The sequence below is a fragment of the Bufo gargarizans genome, chromosome 6 (genome assembly GCF_014858855.1).
Source record: "Bufo gargarizans isolate SCDJY-AF-19 chromosome 6, ASM1485885v1, whole genome shotgun sequence".
Classification (NCBI taxonomy): domain Eukaryota; kingdom Metazoa; phylum Chordata; class Amphibia; order Anura; family Bufonidae; genus Bufo; species Bufo gargarizans.
Window position 1 is genome coordinate 366897428 of NC_058085.1, and position 21054 is coordinate 366918481.

Consider the following 21054-nt stretch of genomic DNA (forward strand, 5'->3'; position numbering starts at 1 on the left):
ATGAACGGACCACAAACGGAACGCGAAAAAAGGGACGGAAACGGAAAAAAAAACGTTTGTGTGCATGAGGCCGAATGAGAATTTTGTGCACTTTGAGCTGAGGACAATGCCTGAACACTATGAACATTTGAACCTCACAGGTGTCTCCATAGGATTGACGTCCTTTGACAAGAGATGGTCTTTGGGGGTGGAGACTGTGACTGCGATTTATGAGTTCTTCAGAAAAAAAACGCAGTGAACTGCAAATTATTTACCCAACCCGGATGATGAGCCCCATTCATGTCTGTTCTTGAGCTTGTGGTCAAGCTTCTACCTCTTAAAGGGATGGTGCTACTGCCTGAGGACCCATGGAATTAACCTGCGAGACAGTATAAGAGGACTGTGGACCAAGATGACTCTGTGGTGGACACGGAAAGCTGTGGAAAGCACTTCTGAGATCAACTTGCGACAGCAAAAGAGGTGAGACCTCGTAAATTCATCTGAGTGACAACCAATATGGTCACCAATACAGCTCCCGCCAGGGGTTGATCCCTAACTAAATCTTTAGAGGGGCTTTTAGAAGAAGCAGCCATATTTATCCACGAAAAATGTATTTGGTTAAATTAATGGACCTGTACTCGGGATAGGTCCTCAATATCAGATCGTGGGGGTCCGATCAGCTCCTGTGAGCACTGCGTTCTTTTCACGGTTTACCTGCTCGCTGTCGATATCGCAGAGGCGGGCAGGAGTAATTACAGCTTCTCCGTCCCATTCAGTGACCGGCCTGGCTCTCGGGAGTCAGACCGCCACCGATCTAAGGCCTCATGCACACGGCCGTTGGGCGGCCGTTCCGTGCATTGGGGACCGCAATTGCGGTCCCCAATGCACGGGCAACATCCGCGCAGCGGGCCTGGACCCATACAACTTAAAAAGGTCCGTGGTCTGTCCGCACCGCAAAAAAAAGACATGTCACAGCCCTATAAATGGTCTCGGCCATCTTGGATTCTGCCATTTTCCACTGTACTTAGTGCAGGGAGAGACGTCAGCAGGCGCTAGGGACAGTGCTAGGAAAGAGTTAATTGGGCTAAAAAAAAAGATTTACAAGTGCAGGGAAATGATAGGGAGGAATCATTCCACAGTATCGAAGCAGAACAGGGTTCAGTAGGGGAGGTTACAGCCTCGGTAATATGAACAATCCTATTACACCTTGCTGCACCGACTGCGGATCCAAATTGCCATTATACAGCTCTGTAATTCCAGCAAACCGTTCTTGTTATTGGGGTGCAAGTGCTGTGTGATACAGGCATTAACTGGGTTTATTACAAGGGAATATTTCTACCTCTTATTTGCCCTTGTGCGGCGCAGTTATATGTTCTAAAGCATTTTTGGGCTTTTATTAGTGGGAAGAAAAGGGCCTTATTAGCCGTTGTGTGGTGAAGTGCGAAAATTACAGCCCTTTTTGTCGTGTATTAGTGGCAAAAGTTAAATATATTTGCCGTTCAACGGATGCTCAACAGACAGGATCCGTTTTTTGGGGGTTATTATTCAGACGATTTAGAGGAAGGGCAAAATAATCAGTGACGTCAACACAAACTTACTGCTGACCCCCTCTCCACTCTGTCGGGGGGCTCTACTTGTATAAGCGTTTCATAGAACAGGTTCTGTAGACATCTATGTGGAATCCGCTGCCGACGGTGTAAAAGGAGTGCGCTTCTTCCTGGCGCTAACATTGACCTGTAAGGCTGAGTTCATACTTGAGTTATTTGGTCAGTTTTGGACCCATAACTGCCCAAATAAGTGAAGTGCGCAGTGATTCTAAGGCCTCTTTCACACGGGCGTCATGTTTTTTGCCCGGATAAGAGGCGGGTGCGTTGCGGGAAAATGCGCGATTTTTCTGCGCGAGTGCAAAACATTGTCATGCGTTTTGCACTCGCGTGAGAAAAATCGCGCATGTTTGGTACCCAAACCCGAACTTCTTCACAGAAGTTCGGGCTTGGGATTGATGTTCTGAAGATTGTATTATTTTCCCTTATAACATGGTTATAAGGGAAAATAATAGCATTCTATATACAGAATGCTTAGTATAATAGTGCTGGAAGGGTTAAAAATAATAAAAAAAAGTTAACTCACCTTCTCCTCTTGTTCGGGTAGATGCCGGTCTGTTCTTTAGCTGTGGGCTGAATGACCTGAGGTGACGTCAGATCACATGCTCCAATCACATGGTCCATCACCATGGTGATGGAGCATGTGATCTGACATCACCACAGGTCCTTCAGGCCACAGCTAAAGAACAGACCGGCATCTACCCGAACAAGAGGAGAAGGTGAGTTAACTTTTTTTATTATTTTTAACCCTTCCAGCACTATTATACTAAGCATTCTGTATATAGAATGCTATTATTTTCCCTTATAACCATGTTATAAGGGAAAATAATACAGTGAATAGACTGTCACCTAGAACCCATGCGTGAAAATCGCACCGCATCCGCACTTGCTTGCGGATGCATGCGATTTTCACGCAACCCTATTCATTTCTATAGGGCCTGCGTTACGTGAAAAACGCACAAAGAGGAGCATGCTGCGATTTTCACGCAACGCACAAGTGATGCGTGAAAATCACCGCTCGTGTGCACAGTCCCATAGAAATGAATGGGTCAGGATTCAGTGCGGGTGCAGTGCGTTCACCGCACGCATCGCACCCGCACGGAAAACTCGGCCGTGTGAAAGGGGCCTAAGAGCATTTGATGCGGTTTTGCTTCGGATCTCGCCCCTTCCATTGAAAAGGGTAATATCTGCAGCTAAAACCGCAAACATAATTGACACACTATTAAATTTGAAAAGCGCAATACAGATGAAAAATCTGCAAAGTGTACTTGAGATCTGTGTAATGTCATATATTTTGCTGGTACTTTAAAACACTACAGTTTTTCTGCAAGAGAATTGGCGCAGAAAAAAATGTGCATATTCCGCAACGTGTGCAGGTGGTCTGAAAGGTTCCCAAGTGCATTAGATGAATGCTGGCCGATCACAGCATTTTCAGCAGGACCAGCCTGATAATTTGTGCACGAGGGCGTCCCGATGGCAGATGTTGGAGAGGAGAAGGCTTGAGCATGTGTGATGTCCTAAACATGGTGGACGTGTCACAGGTTCAGCTGTAGAACGGCGTGCGGAAAATCTGCAGCGTGTCACAGCACCAGCAAAGTAGCAGCCGGATCTTCCCCGGACCACATTATAATCAAAGGGCAAGCGCCGAGAGCTCCAGGGGATTATTTTCTGCCGGAACAGCCCGGTTTATCAGCAAATTTCTTAGGTGGTTGACTCCCTTCAAAGGGGTTATCCCATGAACAGTAGTGTTGAGCGTGAATATTTGAATAGCGAATATTAATTGGGAATATCGCAACTTCGCTAATTCGCAAATATTACGAATATAGTGCTATATATTCGCTAAATCGAAAATTCGTCATATTTTAACATCTGAAAACATGATTCCTCCCTGCTCCTTTCTTGTGGATCAATGAGTCATTGGCCCACAAACAACTTAAGCAGGAAGGAATCATGTTTGCATATGGAAAAAAAATGACGAATATTGTAAAAAACTAATATATAGCAATTTAGGGAATATATTCGTTATTTAGAATATTCACATTTTATTTTTATTTTTTCCAATCTGTACGGTCGTTTGCATACTCCTCCCCGACAAGTGCCCCCCCCTGTCACCATGGGAACGCAGGTGGGTTAGAAAATACCATCGGATCTGAGTTTACCCTGAGATCGTGAAAACTCAGATTGGGAAAAAAAATGACGAATATTCTAAATAACGAATATTCGCTATATTGCTATAACTTCGTCATATTCTAAAACCCAAATTTATAGCAATATAGCGAATGTTTGTGAAATCCACAAATAGACTGCAATTTAGCTCATATAGTGCTATAGTATTTTTATTTATTATTTCCACTTTGGCATACTCCTCCCCTACAAGCGTCCCCGTCACCATGGGAACGCCTGTGGGTTAGAATATACCATCGGATCTGAGTTTTCACGATCTCGGGGAAAACTCTGATCTGATGGTATTTTCTAACCCACAGGCATTCCCATGGTGACGGGGACGATTGTCGGGGAGGAGTATGCGAACGACTGTACAGATAGGGGGGAAAAAAAATATGAATATTCTAAATAGCGAACCAATAGGAAAGTTGCCTTATACAGTCAAAATCGCAATCCGCGAATAATTAATTTGCATATCATTTGCGATATATAAAATAATGACGAATATTCGATTTCGATGAATATAAGACTAAAATTCAATCGAATATTGCGAAATCGAATATGACACCTCCCGCTCATCACTAATGAACAGCATAGGTGATACGTATATGATTGATTCACCGGGGTCGGAGCGGTAGAGCACTTATCAGCCCACTCCTCCATGTACTTCTATGTCACCCACATAGTAGTGAACGAAGCTAACATATACATTACCGCTCCATTCAAACTTTGGGCTTGGGACCCCTGTTCTTTAGATTGCTCGTGGTCTGACCCCATTCCCCCCCCCCGTCCTGTGTGTGAGGAACGTTTAAAAGTACCTTTTATACAAGTCTATTATCGTGTAAATAACTGCGCGATTATCAGTCAATGTAAAAGCAATGAATCGGTAGATTTCTTGTTGGTTTGACCATTTATTTGGGCACAAAAATATAGTTGGACGTTAACGATTTCATACGTGTAAACAGGAACCGTTCACTGCACGCACGATTACGCCGTGGGTGCGTTTTAAACACGCCACTCAAATTTCCCTTTGTGTGAATGCAACTGCCTGCTTTACAAACCATGGAGAATGCGATCGTAATTACCATTTTGTGAACGATAATTGGAGCGCCTAAGGGGTCATTGTTGAAACGTTCACTACACCAAGTAACAACTCATTCGTAGCGATCATCGCCTTGTGTAATGATACTTTTAAGGTGGATTTAGACGGGGCGATTCTGCAGCCGATTGTCGGGAAGCAAGCGTTCCTTCCAGACAGTCGGCTGCTCGCTCGGTGAAGGAGAATGCAGATGTCTACTTCACAGTATGAGGACGAGGGATCGCTATATCGATACAGAATCATGACTTCGGAGCAGCAGATCGCTGTTTAGACCGCACGATCTGCATTTTGCTTGTTCATTGGTTGATTGGCGGCACATTTACACGGGCAGATTGTTTGGAATGACTGTGCGCAGGAACGGTCGTTCCCGATAATCTGCCCGATTCTCGGTCCGTGTAAATGCACCTTTCAGTTATGTGCTCTGAGTGGAGTCACCTTTCAGTTTCCATACAATGAGCGGAGACGGGAGGAATAACAATGGGTTGTTTGCTTTGCAGAATTCAGGAGCTTCCGCTATTGTACTGTGCACAGAGGAACCGCGTAAGAGCGCTGAAGAAGCTTCTATCATGTAAAGCTATTAATCCGCTACAGACAGGTAAGTGCTGCTCATATTCTAGATTTCCTACCATATTTCATTCTGCAGTTCTCTTCCCTAAATCTTGGGTTTAAGGTATAAGAGCTCATACACCTGGCCCTGTATGGCTTCATGTAACCTTACCGTTGTGTGGGGTCACAGGCTTTTGTGGGGTTGTAGGCTTCAGAGGGGTCCTAGACCTCTTTGAGGCCCTAGATTTCTGCCGGCTCCTAGACCTATGGCTCCAATTTCATACAAACAACACCAAATAGTAGACAAACCTCCGTAGATTATCACAATTATATAACACAGAATAAAATATACAATGCATAAAATAGCAGCAGATGATATCCTAAATGAGGACAAGGAGGAGAACCTCAACGTCAGTCAGCCATCAGTGGTAAATTAGCAAATAATTAACCCATAAGATCCAAAACATAGTAGTAAAAAAAACAGGGCAAAAAAGCCACAAGGTATACATCCATAATGGGCACAAATGGGAAAAGGAAAAAGAACAATGCCAGTGATAGCTCGTCGACTCTGCAATCGCCGCCACACAGGCTTCATACAAAATCATACAGAGATTTGGGACATGTTCCGTTGTATGCTAGAACTGACTGAGCCCCACAGCAAATTTTTGTACAGGGCCCCCTTTTCATGACCATCCTGGCATTGCATGCGTGCATATGGAAGAGTGGGTTCACATCGCCTTTTCACCATCTGTTTGACGTATACGTTGTAAAAAAAGGATACAAAAACGCAGCACTCCACGCTTTTGTCTCCTGCAGAGTCCGGCCCAAAAAGTGTACTTTCTTTTACAATTGAATCCTATATATGCCGCTGTATGACATCAATCAGAGTCATCCGTTAAGGTATACGTTTTTGTATATGTTTAACACATGGCAAAAAGGTGATGTGAACCAACAAAAGCATTATGTGAACCCACGATTAGTGTATAAGACATACTGCCAGCTGTGGAAATTGTTCAAGCATATATCCTTCCAGCCTAGAGTTCTGAATTGGTTTGCCACACTGTGAATATAATATTTTTTTTTTTTTCTCCATCTGGCCCACACGTCTATGACAACTACTTCTGCCTTGACTCATCTCTGTTTGCTGCTCTACAGCCTCTATAGTCCCACGGGCTTCTGAACGCATGGAGCCCCTTAAATGTCTAAGCACAAACACTGCCCTTGAATATAACAGTGCTACACACTGTACCCCCTGAATATATTAGCTACACACACGCTATGGCATCTGAATATATTAGTGCAGTGAGCCCCCGAGGAACTGGAGTGGAGGATGGAAATGGTAGTGTCCCCGGCTAAAGGATGTGTCGCAGTGGTCTCCCCAGGCCATGATGGCATAGTAGCAGTCAGTAACCAGGAAAACAAATGTCCTTCTTTATTTGAATGCAAAATAGGAGTTTTAGTACATCCAACAGTTTGTACACAGTAAAAATCTTTTTTTCCAGATGTATGTGCATCTCTTAAGTAATGGCCCTCTCGTTACTTAAGTCTCTCTCTCTCTCTCTAGAATCTCTGGATGGAAACTGTATTCTATCAATAACTCCTGCAATTTACACAGCATCATGCAGGTTCAATGATACAACTGGCCAAGTCGTTACTGTGGTGTGTAGGGTGTCTTATTTTGTTACACCTCCACAGTAGCAGGGTCTGGAAAGCTTTACACAGGTTGCCTTGCTGACTGACTCTTTGCCTGGCCATGCAGATTCTCCAAACTTGTCTTTCCTCCTCTCTTGCTATAGCAAAAGCTGAGGATCCAGATTCCTGAAGCGGGAGACCTGAGGAAAGTTGCATATTATGTCTGCTCCCTACCTCTTTAAAGCTCTCCCTCAGGCTAAGGCTAGGTCTACACGACAACATTTGTCGTGCAACATTTTTTCATATTGATAGTCTATGGTGTCGCACTGCGACATGCTGCGACGCGACAGTCGCAAAACATCCATTTGTGATGGATTTTATTGTGACACCATACACCATCATTATAAAAATTGTTGCGCGACAAATGTTGCAGTGTAGTTGTGCCTTATCTGACTTATGGTCATGCGACACATGTCGTCGTCGTGTAGACCTAGCCTAACTAGAACTCTCTGGGACTACGGGTGGAGCCAGCCCACACCCTAAACTCCCTAAGAGGGCTGGGTCAGGATAATTAACCCTTGCTGTGCCTACACCATGCACAGATATTCTGACTACATATAACATAGCATGGAATCATAGCACATTACCAAACTATTGCAGATACCCATGTACTGGAGTACTGCATTACCTCCACACACACACACACACACACACACACACACACACACACACACACACACACACACACACACACAACACAAACACAAACTATGGCTTCTGAATATATTAGCCCCACACGCTGTGCCCCCTGAAGGTTGGGCTGGAGGTCTGATTCTCCCCATTTGAGAACCGGCTGTAGTTCCTTCAGCTGTTTCTGTAGAAGCAGGGAGAGCTGGCTGGGTCACATCCCTTTTCTTATAATATGAGGAGAAATCAACAGTACCAGTTCCAAACAGGCGTGGTATCAAAGCTTCATGAATCCAGTTTTTTTCCACTAGTTTTGACAGAAAAATGGTAAACAAGTGGGGTATATAAGGTAAGAGCACATATTTGAGGATGAGGTCACCTGGAACGATGACATGTCAAGAATCTGTGCTGATCTCTAAGAAACCCTAAGGGTTGGTGCTCACAACGCTCCTCAGACTTCTGGAAGCGTAGTCATTATTTCACCTTTTATTCTACTTTTGTGTTTTATATTCTATGTCTGCTTTTTATGCTGTGACTTCTATACGTTTAGGACCTATGGAAGACCGTTTTTTATCTCGGCTATTGCTCTTGGCATTTTTATTCCTGCAACCCCTGAATTCGCTGGAAAATAGGAGTGACCTTTATTTATATTGGGCTGACATATTCCGCAGCACTTCAGAACTATAACCTAATACGAACTGATACTTGTATAAACTTCACGGCGGCGTTTATCAGGAATATCAGCATTTATAAAACCTGCTCTGTTACATTTTAATCTCGTACCACCTTCCATGTCTCACAATGATAAACCTCTCACCAGGAGCCGCCGGGGAGACTGCGCTACATCTGGCCGTCCTGCACGATAACCTGGAGTCTGTGAAGGTTCTGCTGGAACGGGCTCCTGAGCTCGTTAACATGCCCATGACCTCCAACCTGTACAAAGGTGGGTGCTAATTACCATTATTGCTGTCTAATATTACTTACACAGGTTCAACATTTAAAAAAAAATAATCACAAAGTTAATAGAAAGGCGTCCTCCCCTTGAGATCTTATATATTAGACCGTGCAGAAAATGGCTAGGAAGAGCAACTGGAGGACCCGGAACTGGTTGAAGGGGTTGTCCCACGAAAAGTATTCAGCGGTTTTCAAACCTCCCAGTTTTTTTTTTTTAAATGGAACTGAGCATGTGCGTCCACCTCAGTGAGGTGGACGCACATGCTCAGTTCCATCCGTCAACTGCATCCTGAGCTGTGATAGGGAGGGAGCTCTCAGCTTGATAGCTCGAGCAGAGAAATTGGAACAGTAAATTAGGAGATCTCTGGATCCATGTGAGGTTCAGGGCTGGTTCTAGCTTTGGTAGATGTTGTCATGTACTATATGATGTCTGATTTTCATATATATATATATATATATATATATATATATATATATATATATATATATATATATATATTTTTTTTTTTTACATTAATAATGGGAAAACCTGTTTAAGTTAATTCGGTGGTTTTGCCATTCAGGACTTTAATCTATAAATCGGCGTTCACAGTGGCTTCAATGAGTGAGTGTCACAGTGGAGGAACCACCATGTCTTCACATTTACGTGGAAAACCCATTGACTTCAATGGGATCAATGTAATGCCTCATTTCCCCAGTGGTGGCGCTGCAGGGAAATTAATTGCTTGGTGCAGGGTATCCTGAAGATCTGGATATCTGAAGTCATATACTAGTTTGTAGTATAGTAACTAATTACTTTATTAACTTTTTGCTGGTCTGTCACTGCAGTCTATATAACACTGCAGCCAATGGCCAAACAAATTTTAGGGCTCACGGAGGTGTGACCTCTGAATTCATGCGACCAGCGTCCTACACAGAAGGGGAAGGCCGCAGTTGCTGCATCACGGCCTTAAAGACTGTTTTTGTGTTTTTGTTGCCCATAGCAACCAGAGCGCAACTTCCATTTTGCATTCTGCTCTTGAAAAATGAAAGCTGTATCGTGATTGGTTGCTATGGTCAATAATGGCACTTTTCTTTTTTTATTTTTTTTTTTTAACAGCTTTATAAGTCTGTGGCACGTCACTAGCCTGGTTTATCAAAACGGAGTTATCCTTGTCTTTTTAAAAGGGGTTCTCCCATGAATATTGTAAAAAATGAAAACCAGACATAATCTAGTGCATGACATCTCTAACAACGCTAGGACCAGCCCTGGACCTCACGTGGATCCAGAGATCTCCTCATTCATTGCTCCAATTCTTCTGCTAAATTTATTGCAAGCTGGCAGCTAAGGTTAGTGTCCTTTGTAAGGGTGCATGTCCTTCCTCCCGCAGCCTGTGGCAGTTCAAGGATGGAACTGAGCGTGTGCGTCCATCTCCGTGAGCAGGACAGAGAAATTAGGAAGAGGGCAAACAGCAGGTGGCGCTATACAGATAGATTTTATTGAATAACTCAGTGACTATACTGAATTTTTAATTACATGCAATTACAAAACTAATCACATCCAGGTGCTGCTTTTAAAAACTGTAGAATATTTTTCATGACAACAACCCCTTTAAACTGCACTAAGAAGGTGAAAGTTCAGGGTGGACTGGTCAGCTATGGGCAACAGAGACAGTTTTTATGAAACCCAGAGAGGGAGATTGTATGGAGACTGTCTTTGTTGCCCATAGCAACCAATCGCAACGCCGCTTTCATTTTTAAGAGCAGATAATATAAAGAAAGCTGCACTGCGGTTGCTATGGACAACAAAGAAAATTTTCCTATTTGACAGTTTTTTTTTATAAATCTCCTTCGGGAAATAGCTGTGGGGGTGCTACATGTTCTGCTGTATAACCAAATACCTTGACGAGGCCTGACGTCAGGTTGCTGCCATGTTCTGAGACGGTCTTCTCCTCTTCTGACAGGTCAGACAGCTTTGCACATCGCCGTCATGCGCCAGAACGTGGCGATTGCTCAGGAACTGATTAACAGTAAAGCCGATGTGTGTGCGGCGCAGGCGGTGGGCACCTTCTTCCAACTGAAACCCAATTCCTTCTATTATGGTGAGTGGTATCTACTGAAGAAATCTCCAGCTGTTTAAGGCTAGGTCTACACGACGAAATGTGTCGCGCGATACGGCACAATTACACTGCAACATTTGTTGCGCGACAATTTTTATAATGAAAGTCTGAGGTCGCATTGCGGCATGCGACATGCTGCGACGCAACAGTCGCGTCGCAGATGCAGCATGTCGCAATGCGACACCATAGACTTATCATTATAAAAATTGTTGCGCAACAAATGTTGCAGTGTAATTGTGCCGTATCGCGCGACACACGTGTAGACCTAGATAAGCGCTGGGGATGTCAGCATAAGGCTATGTGTCTCCATCTACGGAAACATTTCCTACTTTTTAACCCATTAAGGACTTTGCAATTTTCCTTTTGCATTTTCTTTTTTGTACTTTCTGACTGGCCATAAGGAGGACGCACTGCAGCTGGAAAAAGTACAAAGGAGAGCGACTAAACTGATAAGGGGCATGGAGGGTCTTGGTTATGAAGAAAGATTTAAATAAAATGTAATTCTTTTGTCTTGAGAAGAGACGTCCAAGGGGGGACACGATTGACCTGTACAAATATATATGGGCCATACAAAAAATACGGTGAAAAACTGTTCCATGTAAAATGCCGTCAAAAGACAAGGGGGCGCTGCCTCCGACTGGAGAAGAAAAAGTTCAGTCTCCAGAAGCGTCAAAGCTTCTTTACTGTAAGAACGGTGAATCTGTGGAATAGACTCCTCAGGACGTGGTCACAGCAGGAACAGGGGACGGGTTTAAAAAGGGTTTAGATGAATTCTTAGAAGTAAACAACATTAATGCTTATGAAAACATGTAGAAATCTGAGTCACTTCCTTCTGGGATTCGGTCCCCACCTATCCCTTGGTTGAACTTTTTTTTTTTTTGTTTTCTGTTCACATAGCCGTATGAGGGCTTGTTTTTTCAGGGACAAGTTGTACTTTCTAAGAGCATGATTTTATATATTGCATAGGATGCAGTGGGAAGCTGCAAAAAAAAAAAAGATTAAGTGAAATTGGGGGGGAAAATAACTCAATTCCATGATACCATGTTGGAGCGTGTTTGACTTTTTAATCACTTTTTATTCCATTTTTTGGGGGAAAAATGCACTGTCAGCCATTTTGATTTTATTTTCTGATACGCTGTTGACTGTACAGGATACATTTGTAATATACACTCACCTAAAGAATTATTAGGAACACCTGTTCTATTTCTCATTAATGCGATTATCTAGTCAACCAATCACATGGCAGTTGCTTCAATGCATGTAGGGTTGTGGTCCTGGTCAAGACAATCTCCTGAACTCCAAACTGAATGTCAGAATGGGAAAGAAAGGTGGGCTACAACAGCAGAAGACCCCACCGGGTACCACTCATCTCCACTACAAATAGGATAAAGAGGCTACAATTTGCACGAGCTCCACCAAAATTGGACTGTTGAAGACTGGAAAAATGTTGCCTGGTCTGATGAGTCTCGATTTCTGTTGAGACATTCAAATGGTAGAGTCCGAATTTGGCGTAAACAGAATGAGAACATGTATCCATCATGCCTTGTTACCACTGTGCAGGCTGGTGGTGGTGGTGTAATGGTGTGGGGGATGTTTTCTGGGCACACTTTAGGCCCCTTAGTGCCAATTGGCCATCGTTTAAATGCCACGGGCTACCTGAGCATTGATTCTGACCATGTCCATCCCTTCATCACCACCATGTACCCATCCTCTGATGGCTACCTCCAGCAGGATAATGCACCATGTCACAAAGCTCGAATCATTTCAAATTGGTTTCTTGAACATGACAATGAGTTCACTGTACTAAAATGGCCCCCACAGTCACCAGATCTCAACCCAATAGAGCATCTTTGGGATGTGGTGGAACGGGAGCTTCGTGCCCTGGATGTGCATCCCTCAAATCTCCATCAACTGCAAGATGCTATCCTATCAATATGGGCCAACATTTCTAAAGAATGCTATCAGCACCTTGTGGAATCAATGCCACGTAGAATTAAGGCAGTTCTGAAGGCAAAAGGGGGTCCAACACCGTATTAGTATGGTGTTCCTAATAATTCTTTAGGTGGGTGTATTTTAATAGTATTGGCATTTTAGGATGCAGCAATGTCTATGATCTTTATTTTTTTTATTGTTTAACTTTAATATGGGGGTAATAAAAAATGTGTGTGTGTGTGTATAAATTATTCCCATGATCTCAATGCAGGAAAGCAGTTCGGGTCCAGGGAGTGCAGCTTTCCCAGGGTTTCACCGATTTTACACGGCATCTGAGGTGTTTAATGTCCATGATCAGTTTTATCGCCGATCAAAGACATTGCCTTCATGTGTCTGTCGTGTAAAACCGCACGCACCCAGCGGCTATGCCACCAGCTTCTGAACAGGCGCCATCTTTAAAGTCTGGACTTTAGGTCTGGAAGGGGTTAATGTATACAGCTTTTTTGCTGATCTATGAGTCCCCTTGACTACAGACTGCAAAAAAAATAGCATAGTCTGATGTTGCTATCATTACTCCCTTCAATCTGTCCCCTACTTGCGAAATGTATGTGAACAAGAAGTTGGGGGTAAATGAAATGGAGTATAACTGTAGGATCCAACTACACAGTGTCTGTAGTCTGTGTGACGGACCGCTTGGCACCCCGACTGGGTGCCTTCGCCAATTGATGCTTCCTAGTGCTCACTGAGTACTTTCAAGCACTCCACCGGACACCATCAGCACTGTAGTCCCTACTTCCAGCGTTACAGCTTGGCTGGGGTCTCGCTGTCCTCCACCCACCCTGGGCCCACGACCATGATCCAGCTTCCAGTGGGTAGAACTGTGTTGTAATCCCAGGAGAGTATAATACCGATAGCAATCCCCAGAGTAAATATAGCTGTACCCCCCCCCCCCACCAAATGAGATGAGACTCTATGTTGAGGGTGAAGCAATATAAGAACTCTCTTTATTAAAGACCAACTCAGTATATATACAGTTCAAGAAGTCTAACAACATAACTCAATCAAACATGAACAGCGTGCAAACAGACATCCCCTCCCCAGTATCTTAAAGAATAGGGAGAGAGGAGACACATGTGATGGGATTATCTCCTGAGTGTATCATAGGGTGATCTACTCCTAGAGTCAGCTATCTAAATCTAATCACGAACAAAATAGAGCAAAGGGGCAAATAAACTAACACATTCATTGGGAGTCTCAGTGCAGAGTTAACCCTTTTTTGTGTTGCGAGATTCACACCCTGCACCTTTTAATGGGCAATAGGAAAGATGAGGCTTATAACTCCACACATAAATCAGGGTTAATAGTTCCTTGTAACCCCAAGAGCTCAGAGGGGGGACTCCATAGTTCTGGGTCGGTAGGAAGGAGGTTAGCCCTCAAGCTTCTTCAGCAGCCCCATTGACGGTTCAGTCCCATGGGGAACCCAAGCTCTCAAAATATTAGACCCCTAGTAAAACAGGGACCTTAAAGAGGACCTTTCATCAGTTTTGACATAGATAATTATGGTATTACCTTGTAGGGCGGCCCCCACTGATGCCATGGATATATTTTTTCTTTTTGTGGTTGTGTGTGTTTTAAAAAAAAAAAAAATTTTTCAAACCCCCCCGCTGTGGTCCCCCTATATTTTGGCGCACTGTATTGTAATGAGCTGTAACTTCGCAACGGGGCAGAGACGTAGTCTTCTGCTGTGGGCGTCTCCTTCTCCTTCGCTGTGAGCGCAATCCAATCAGAGCGGACCACTCACAGCCAGGGAGAAGGAATCTGTTGCGGATCCAGCTTCCAAAACTCCCATGGTTTTGTCATGGCCAGCCAGGCATTTCTCCTGCAGCAGCCATCCATGAAAACATGGGCACTATGAGTCCTCCAGTAATTCTTGCAGAGAGCCTCTCGATTATGGCTTGTAGAAAGTGCTAAGTGGATATGGAGTAGATTTGACATATTTTCTTATTGCAGGGGAGCACGTTCTTTCCTTTGCTGCATGTGTGGGTAATGCAGAGCTGGTGCGGCTGTTGCTGCAGCATGGAGCCGATGCACAGGCCAAAGATTCCCATGGTGAGAAATCCAGCATATTTTTGTTTCTCTTGCATCGTGTGAAGGCACTTAAAGGTCTGGAGTTCCTGCAAACCCACAGTATGACCAAAATACCAGATTATCAGATTTTTTTTTTTCATATATTGTTTTTTTTTTTTCCCTAATCCCCAGTGTGTTGAAAATCCATACTCTCCTGCTCCCTGTCACTCCGTTTTGGATCCCTGGCTATGGTCAGTGGCCTTCCGTCCCCGTCCTTTAAACTTCTGGATGGATGGGTTATCTATACCTCTCCAGCCAATGACTGGCCTCAGGGGTGACCTTGCAGTGACGTGCTGCTTGGGGACATGTCACCACTGAGGCCAGTCATTGGCTGCAACGTGGTGCATGACCTCATACACCCGAAAGTTGACAGTCCAGGCCTGGGACTGGAAGACCAGTGGATGCCAGGTTTCCGGTATGGAGTGACGAGATGCAGGGAAGTATGATTTCTCCAACTAGTCCAACAATCTGGGTAGGGCAGCCAAAAATGCCTAAAAGCCGGTTAACCCCTTTAAGAAAGCACAACTTTCTTCTATTGTCCTCACTTTAGGAAATAACATCCTCCATATCCTGACACTACAGCCAAACAAGATGTCTGCCTGTCAGATGTATGATCTTATTGTAAGCTACCACAAGGAGAAGTATGGTCCAGGACTAGAGGACATACACAATATTGAAGGCCTTACTCCTTTAAAAATGGCAGCTGTGGAAGGTAACACTGTGGTATGTATGCAGAAGACTATGGTGCCTCGATATATGTATTTGAAGCAATTTCCAAATTGGTCCTAATAGACTCCTGTTAGGAGACAATTGGCCTTTCAATGAAGGTAAATTGGGATTTGTGTAAATCTTTCCAGGTCAACCTTCACACTGAAGCTCAGTTTTTTTTCTTAGATGTTCCAGCACTTGGTTCAAAAGAGAAGACAACTACAGTGGACATTCGGTCCCATTAGCTGCTATCTCTATGACCTTACTGACATAGACACATGGGAAGATCCTCAGTCTGTTCTGGATTTGGTGGTTTCTGGAAAGAAAAGAGAGGTACGCATACTAGAAGGCATCAAGGTGCATTGTGGGTACTTAAAGGGTAGTTCCACCTGTAATTGGTTGGAACACTAAACCTTGAGATGGTAACAGTCTAGAGGCTAAAAACTGGCGGTCATTATGAATGCCATTTCTGGTCTGCATTGCGATTGCTGCCTTCCTGACCTTATGTAAGACTGTAGGGCATTTTCCTAACCCAGACAGTAGACCTCTCCAGGAAAGAGTTGGTGGAATTTGGAGCATATTCCTGGATCGAAGTGTAGTTTTGGATCTGCTTAAAGGGACCCTTACATCAGAAAGGGGTATTTTTTTTTTAAACTCTATTCATAGAAGACAATTTTTGGGCGTTTTTTCTTTACCATTGAAAATTAAATACAAAGTTGTGTCCTTCTGTAGCAGAAATGATAAGACCTCCTATATAGTCGGTTTACTCCTGCTGTGTGGAGACAATGTTATTGGCAGGGCAATCCTCATCAGAACAGTAGATATATTACTGGAATAACAGTGTGGCAGCTCTACATAAAAATGTCCACGTTGATAAATGTGACCTTTCTTTCTTATGAGAGGTTTCTTTTCTTTCTAGGCACGGCGGATATTGGACCTATCTCCAGTCAAGGAGCTAGTCAACAGAAAGTGGCAGAGGTTTGGCCGGCCATATTTTTGGACCTTGACTGCTCTTTACATCATATACATGACCATTGTGTCTCTAAGCTGCGCGAACCGACCTCTCAAACCAAGGCCAGACAACAGGACTGATCCCAGGGATATCAAGATTATGGTGCAGAAGCCTCTAAATGTAAGAACCTTAATCTTTACTCAAGGCCCATTGGAATGTTGCATTGAGTTTTGAATTACAATATGTTTTCTCATCCAGTCACATCAACAGCTACATTCAAAGGGCTGCTGGCATTCTTTAAAGGGAACCTGTCATCTGTTTTGTGGCCACTTAATCCCTAGCATGCTGTTAGGCACCTGCGGTTTAGGGTCCCAAGCCTGTACATAGCAAACCATCCTACCCCATAGCAAATTAAATTCAAACTGACTGGGAGAAGAGGCCAGGACTCTTCTACAGCATCATCAGATGCAGGGCGCCATTGAAGCCAAGGACGTTACACCTGCACTGCACATCAAGCGGTGAAGCGAGAAGTACCATCCTTGGCTTTATTGGAGCACAGCACATGAGCCCTTTGCACATGAAGAAGAAGAGTCCTAGATTCTTCTCCAGGTAGGCTTGAATTTCATTTAGTTTGTGGTGGCCGGATGGGTTTGCTATGGGCAAGTTTGTGTCTCTGCATAACAGTATGCTGGTGGTTTTGCAAACCCACACCAGGTGACAGGTTCTTGAGAGCATACCGTAGGCACACATGTAGCTTTCTAGGCTACACTGTATACATGCATACACTAAGTTAAAGGGGTATTCAAATCTGGGACATTGGCATATTGCTAGGATATGCCATCAATGTCAGGTAGGGGCAGGTGCGTAGCTAGAAAGGGTGCAGAGGTAGCAGACGTTATCGGGCCCAGGAGCCTGAGGGGGCCCAAAGACCGTTGTGCCACATAAGAAGACACTGGTATTATAGAAAGTGCATGCTGGGAGGGCTCAGTTATAGATTTTGCATTGGCACCCAGAATGTTCAAGTTAGTCCTCTGGCTTGAGGAAAGGGGTTAGGTCAAGAATTTGGCATGGGGGTGCTGTTTAAATTTTGCCTCGGGTAGCACGAAGGCCATGTGCGTCCCTGGCCACAAAGCACTAAGGGAAGGGGGGCCCAAGCTAACCTCTTGCACCAGGGGCCCATGAGCCTTTAGCTACTCCTCTGGGACCCTCTTCTATTTTCAAAATAGGGCCACCGAAGTGAAGGAGGGCACACTCTGCATGCACAGCTTGCTCTTCATTCGCTGCTGTGGCACAGCTAAAAATAGCCAAGCGAGAGCACTCGCACATTTTTGGAAGTCCGATCGTGATGATCGGAGCACAAAACCGGGAAACTGCATCTCTATTCACCACTAGGACACTGTCGGAAATAGCAGAGCCAGCCTTTGGCTATTTTTGGAACTCCCATATCGTTGAATGGAGGGTGGTCAAAGCTGTTCTCCCTTCACTTCGGAGCCCCCATTCTGGAAATTGCAGCAGATCCCAGATGTGGGCCTCCACAACTAGATGATATTGATGGCACATCCTACGAATATGCCATCAATGTCCTAGATGGGAATACCCCTTTTAAAAAACATCTGTCACCATGATTAACCCTATTAAACCAGGAATGCTGCCTGATAACATTGATCATGGTGAATCAAATGAGCCCTCCTTGCTGTTCGGATGCTCGACCTGAAAATCTTGTGTCGGTGACTCTTAATGGTTGCATATGCAGCTGATCTCCCCCACTGAGAACAGCACTGCGCAAGCACCATTGATCTTGGTCTCCCCTAGGAAGAGAAGACTGTCCACTTCACTTCTAGATGAGCAAATCCGAGCGTCTTCTGTTTCGGGAGGAAAATTAGATCATTGTCTTGTGCTCAGAGCAGAACTCAGTTGGTAGAGCCTCCTGGGATCAACTGCGCATGCGTTGATGAAGTCTTACTAGCACAAGATTTCGGGGTCCAGGCATCTGAACAGTGAGGATGCCTGGCCCTGTCAATCGGGCCATACGGGAGAATGGTGATGGGCAGGGCTGTAGCTAAAGGCTCATGGGCCCTGGTGCAAGAGTTCAGCTTGGGCCCCCTTCCCCTCAGTGCTTTGTGGCCAGGGCCAGGGATGCACATTGGCTTCGTGCTGCCTAAGGCAAAAACTTAAATGACACCCTACCCCCCACCCCCACATGCCATTTCTTGACCTAACCTTCCCTCCAGCCAGAGATGTAACTTGACCAGCATGCACTTTCTATAATACCGGTGTCTTCTTATATAGCACAAGGGTCTTTGGGCCCCATCAGGCTTCTGGTCCTGGGAGCAACTGCTACCTCTGCACCCCCTATAGCTACGCCCCTGGAGACGTGGACTTGAAGGAGATGAAGTGGTGCTCCGAGGGGCTAGGCCAGCCTCTCTGTTTTCTGAGCACCTAATTTGTATAAGAATAAAAGTAGATTGCAGCAATAGAGGACTTATTTACTCCCTCCCGATCAACCCTACTGGGCAGTATGCCTGGTTTAATAGGGTTGCTCATGGGAACAAGTGCCCCTTAAGGTTTCCGGTCTTGTCAAGTGATTCCACAGAATCCACATATTCTAAGGCTACTTTCACATTAGCGTTTTTTGCGGATGCGTCATGGGACTCCAAAAAACGCTTCCGTTACCATAATACAACCGCATGCATCCGTCATGAACGGATCCGGTTGTATTATGTCTTCTATAGCCATGACTGATCCGTCACGAACACTATTAAAAGTCAATGGGGAACGGATCTGTTTTTCTATTGTGTCGCATCGCGGACAGCGTTATTCTGTCCGCGATGGGAGCGCAACCAAACGGAACGGAATGCATTTTAGTGTATTCAGTTTTGTTCTGTTCCGTTTTTGTCCCCATCGACAATGAATGGGGACAAAACTGAAGTGTTTTCTTCCGCTATTGAGATCCTATGACGGATATCCATAGCGGAATTTAAAATGCTAATGTGAAAGTAGCCTAAGTAAAAAGCATCAGAATGTTTACTTTTGATTTGTATGTGAGTAGAGCAGAAAATATCAGACAAGTGAGAATGTACATTTCATATTCCATATGCATTACGCAGTTAGCGCTGTGGTCATCGTCCATATTGGGAGGGTCCTGGATGAGAACTGTTGGTTTCCATATGACTCAGAGTCCGTCCACACGTACTTGTTGATCTAAAAGTCATTGGTGACTGACGAGTCCATTGCAGACAAAAGATTATTTGTGTGCATTCAGAGGATTGTTTCAAGTGATAACAATTTTTGAAGGGTATTTTATGTTTGTAGTGTCGTTCGCCATGACACCGCTCCTGCTCCCTCAGGAAGTGCTGTTTTCACCTAGTTGTCGTTATATAGTATTTCCCCCTAAATAACATAAATTTGCTAAAAATATTGTACCTTCAGTTGTCCTCTTCTGTCAGACCATAACTTAGTTTTACCTATATCCGTCAATATGTAGTGAACACTGATTTGACTACAGACTCCTTTACATGTAAATTTTTTTTTTTTTTTTTTTTTTTTTTTTTAAGGAAAGGAATTCGTAAAAAAAATAATAATACTAATAATAATTAGCCACCTCGCCGATCTCCTGTCTCTCTGTTCCGAAATTCTTTTTATTCCCTGGTCCTAGACTTGTCCCACAGCGAATGGCCTGGACTGCTCGCTCGGACAATCACTGGCAGAGTCTCGTCGCTTCAGCGGCCGGTGATTGCCTGAGCAGGCAGTCCAAATCATTTCACATGGACCTGGAGAACAGCCACCCCCTTTGGTATGGAAATGTACAGACCTTGACGTGAGGTTGGGGACGTTTGGTCAGGTCCTCTACTTTCTATTTTTTGACCTTTTTGGTTAAAAGGATCTATATGACCTTCCATGGTATTTGGCAAGGAGTAGGCCCATAACATTTTTGGAGTAGTCCTTTTGGGTGGTCGTTTTAAATGACCAGTCCCATATTTGGGAACATGTTGGGGTAGAGGCAAATCAAGATCTGTTTCGGTCAAAGGGCCATTGTGTGGTGTCCTATTCTTGAAATATTGAAAAAATATAAAAAAAACACTGCCATATAGTGCCCAAGTAATAGTCATAATTTGTAAATATGCGCTAAATATGTTCAGAACAATAGGCCATTGTGCGTTGACTGAATGCGAACGTCACGTCATTGGCTTAGGTAGACAGCAAAGCACCACTGCCTTTTCAAACAGCTAATTGGTGAGGGTGATGGTAGCCGGACCCCCACCGATCAGATATTGATGACCTGTCCTCAGAAACCCCTTGAAGGCTACAGAAAATTCACACATGCAAGACATTGGGATGAAGAATTAAGAGGGTGGAGCTATTTTTAAGTTTTACTTTGGAGCACTATTCTATCTGGACATGATATGAAAAGTTAGAATTGGACAACCTGTGCTCAACAAGCAGTGTGGGGACAACCTACCCTACCTCTACCACTGGGGTGTATCTAAAGGTAAGTCCCTTCATAATTCATAAGGTTAGCCATCTACTTCCTCGCACCATCTTAATTCCAAATAATCGATAAAATTAGACGAT

The 21054-nt window shown here is 44.2% G+C and overlaps 1 protein-coding gene across 1 annotated transcript in view; it reads left to right on the forward strand.

The window, feature by feature from the left end:
- The first annotated feature begins 359 nt into the window (after window positions 1-359).
- The window catches only part of LOC122940665 (transient receptor potential cation channel subfamily V member 6-like), a 28042-nt gene continuing 7347 nt past the window's right edge, over window positions 360-21054 (forward strand). Inside the window, exons 1-8 of the mRNA XM_044297355.1 lie at window positions 360-459; window positions 5343-5440; window positions 8531-8653; window positions 10608-10745; window positions 14706-14804; window positions 15373-15545; window positions 15717-15863; window positions 16450-16662. Of these exons, the coding sequence (XP_044153290.1) occupies window positions 392-459; window positions 5343-5440; window positions 8531-8653; window positions 10608-10745; window positions 14706-14804; window positions 15373-15545; window positions 15717-15863; window positions 16450-16662 (1059 nt within the window). The 5' untranslated portion in view covers window positions 360-391. The remainder of the gene's footprint in view (window positions 460-5342; window positions 5441-8530; window positions 8654-10607; window positions 10746-14705; window positions 14805-15372; window positions 15546-15716; window positions 15864-16449; window positions 16663-21054) is intronic.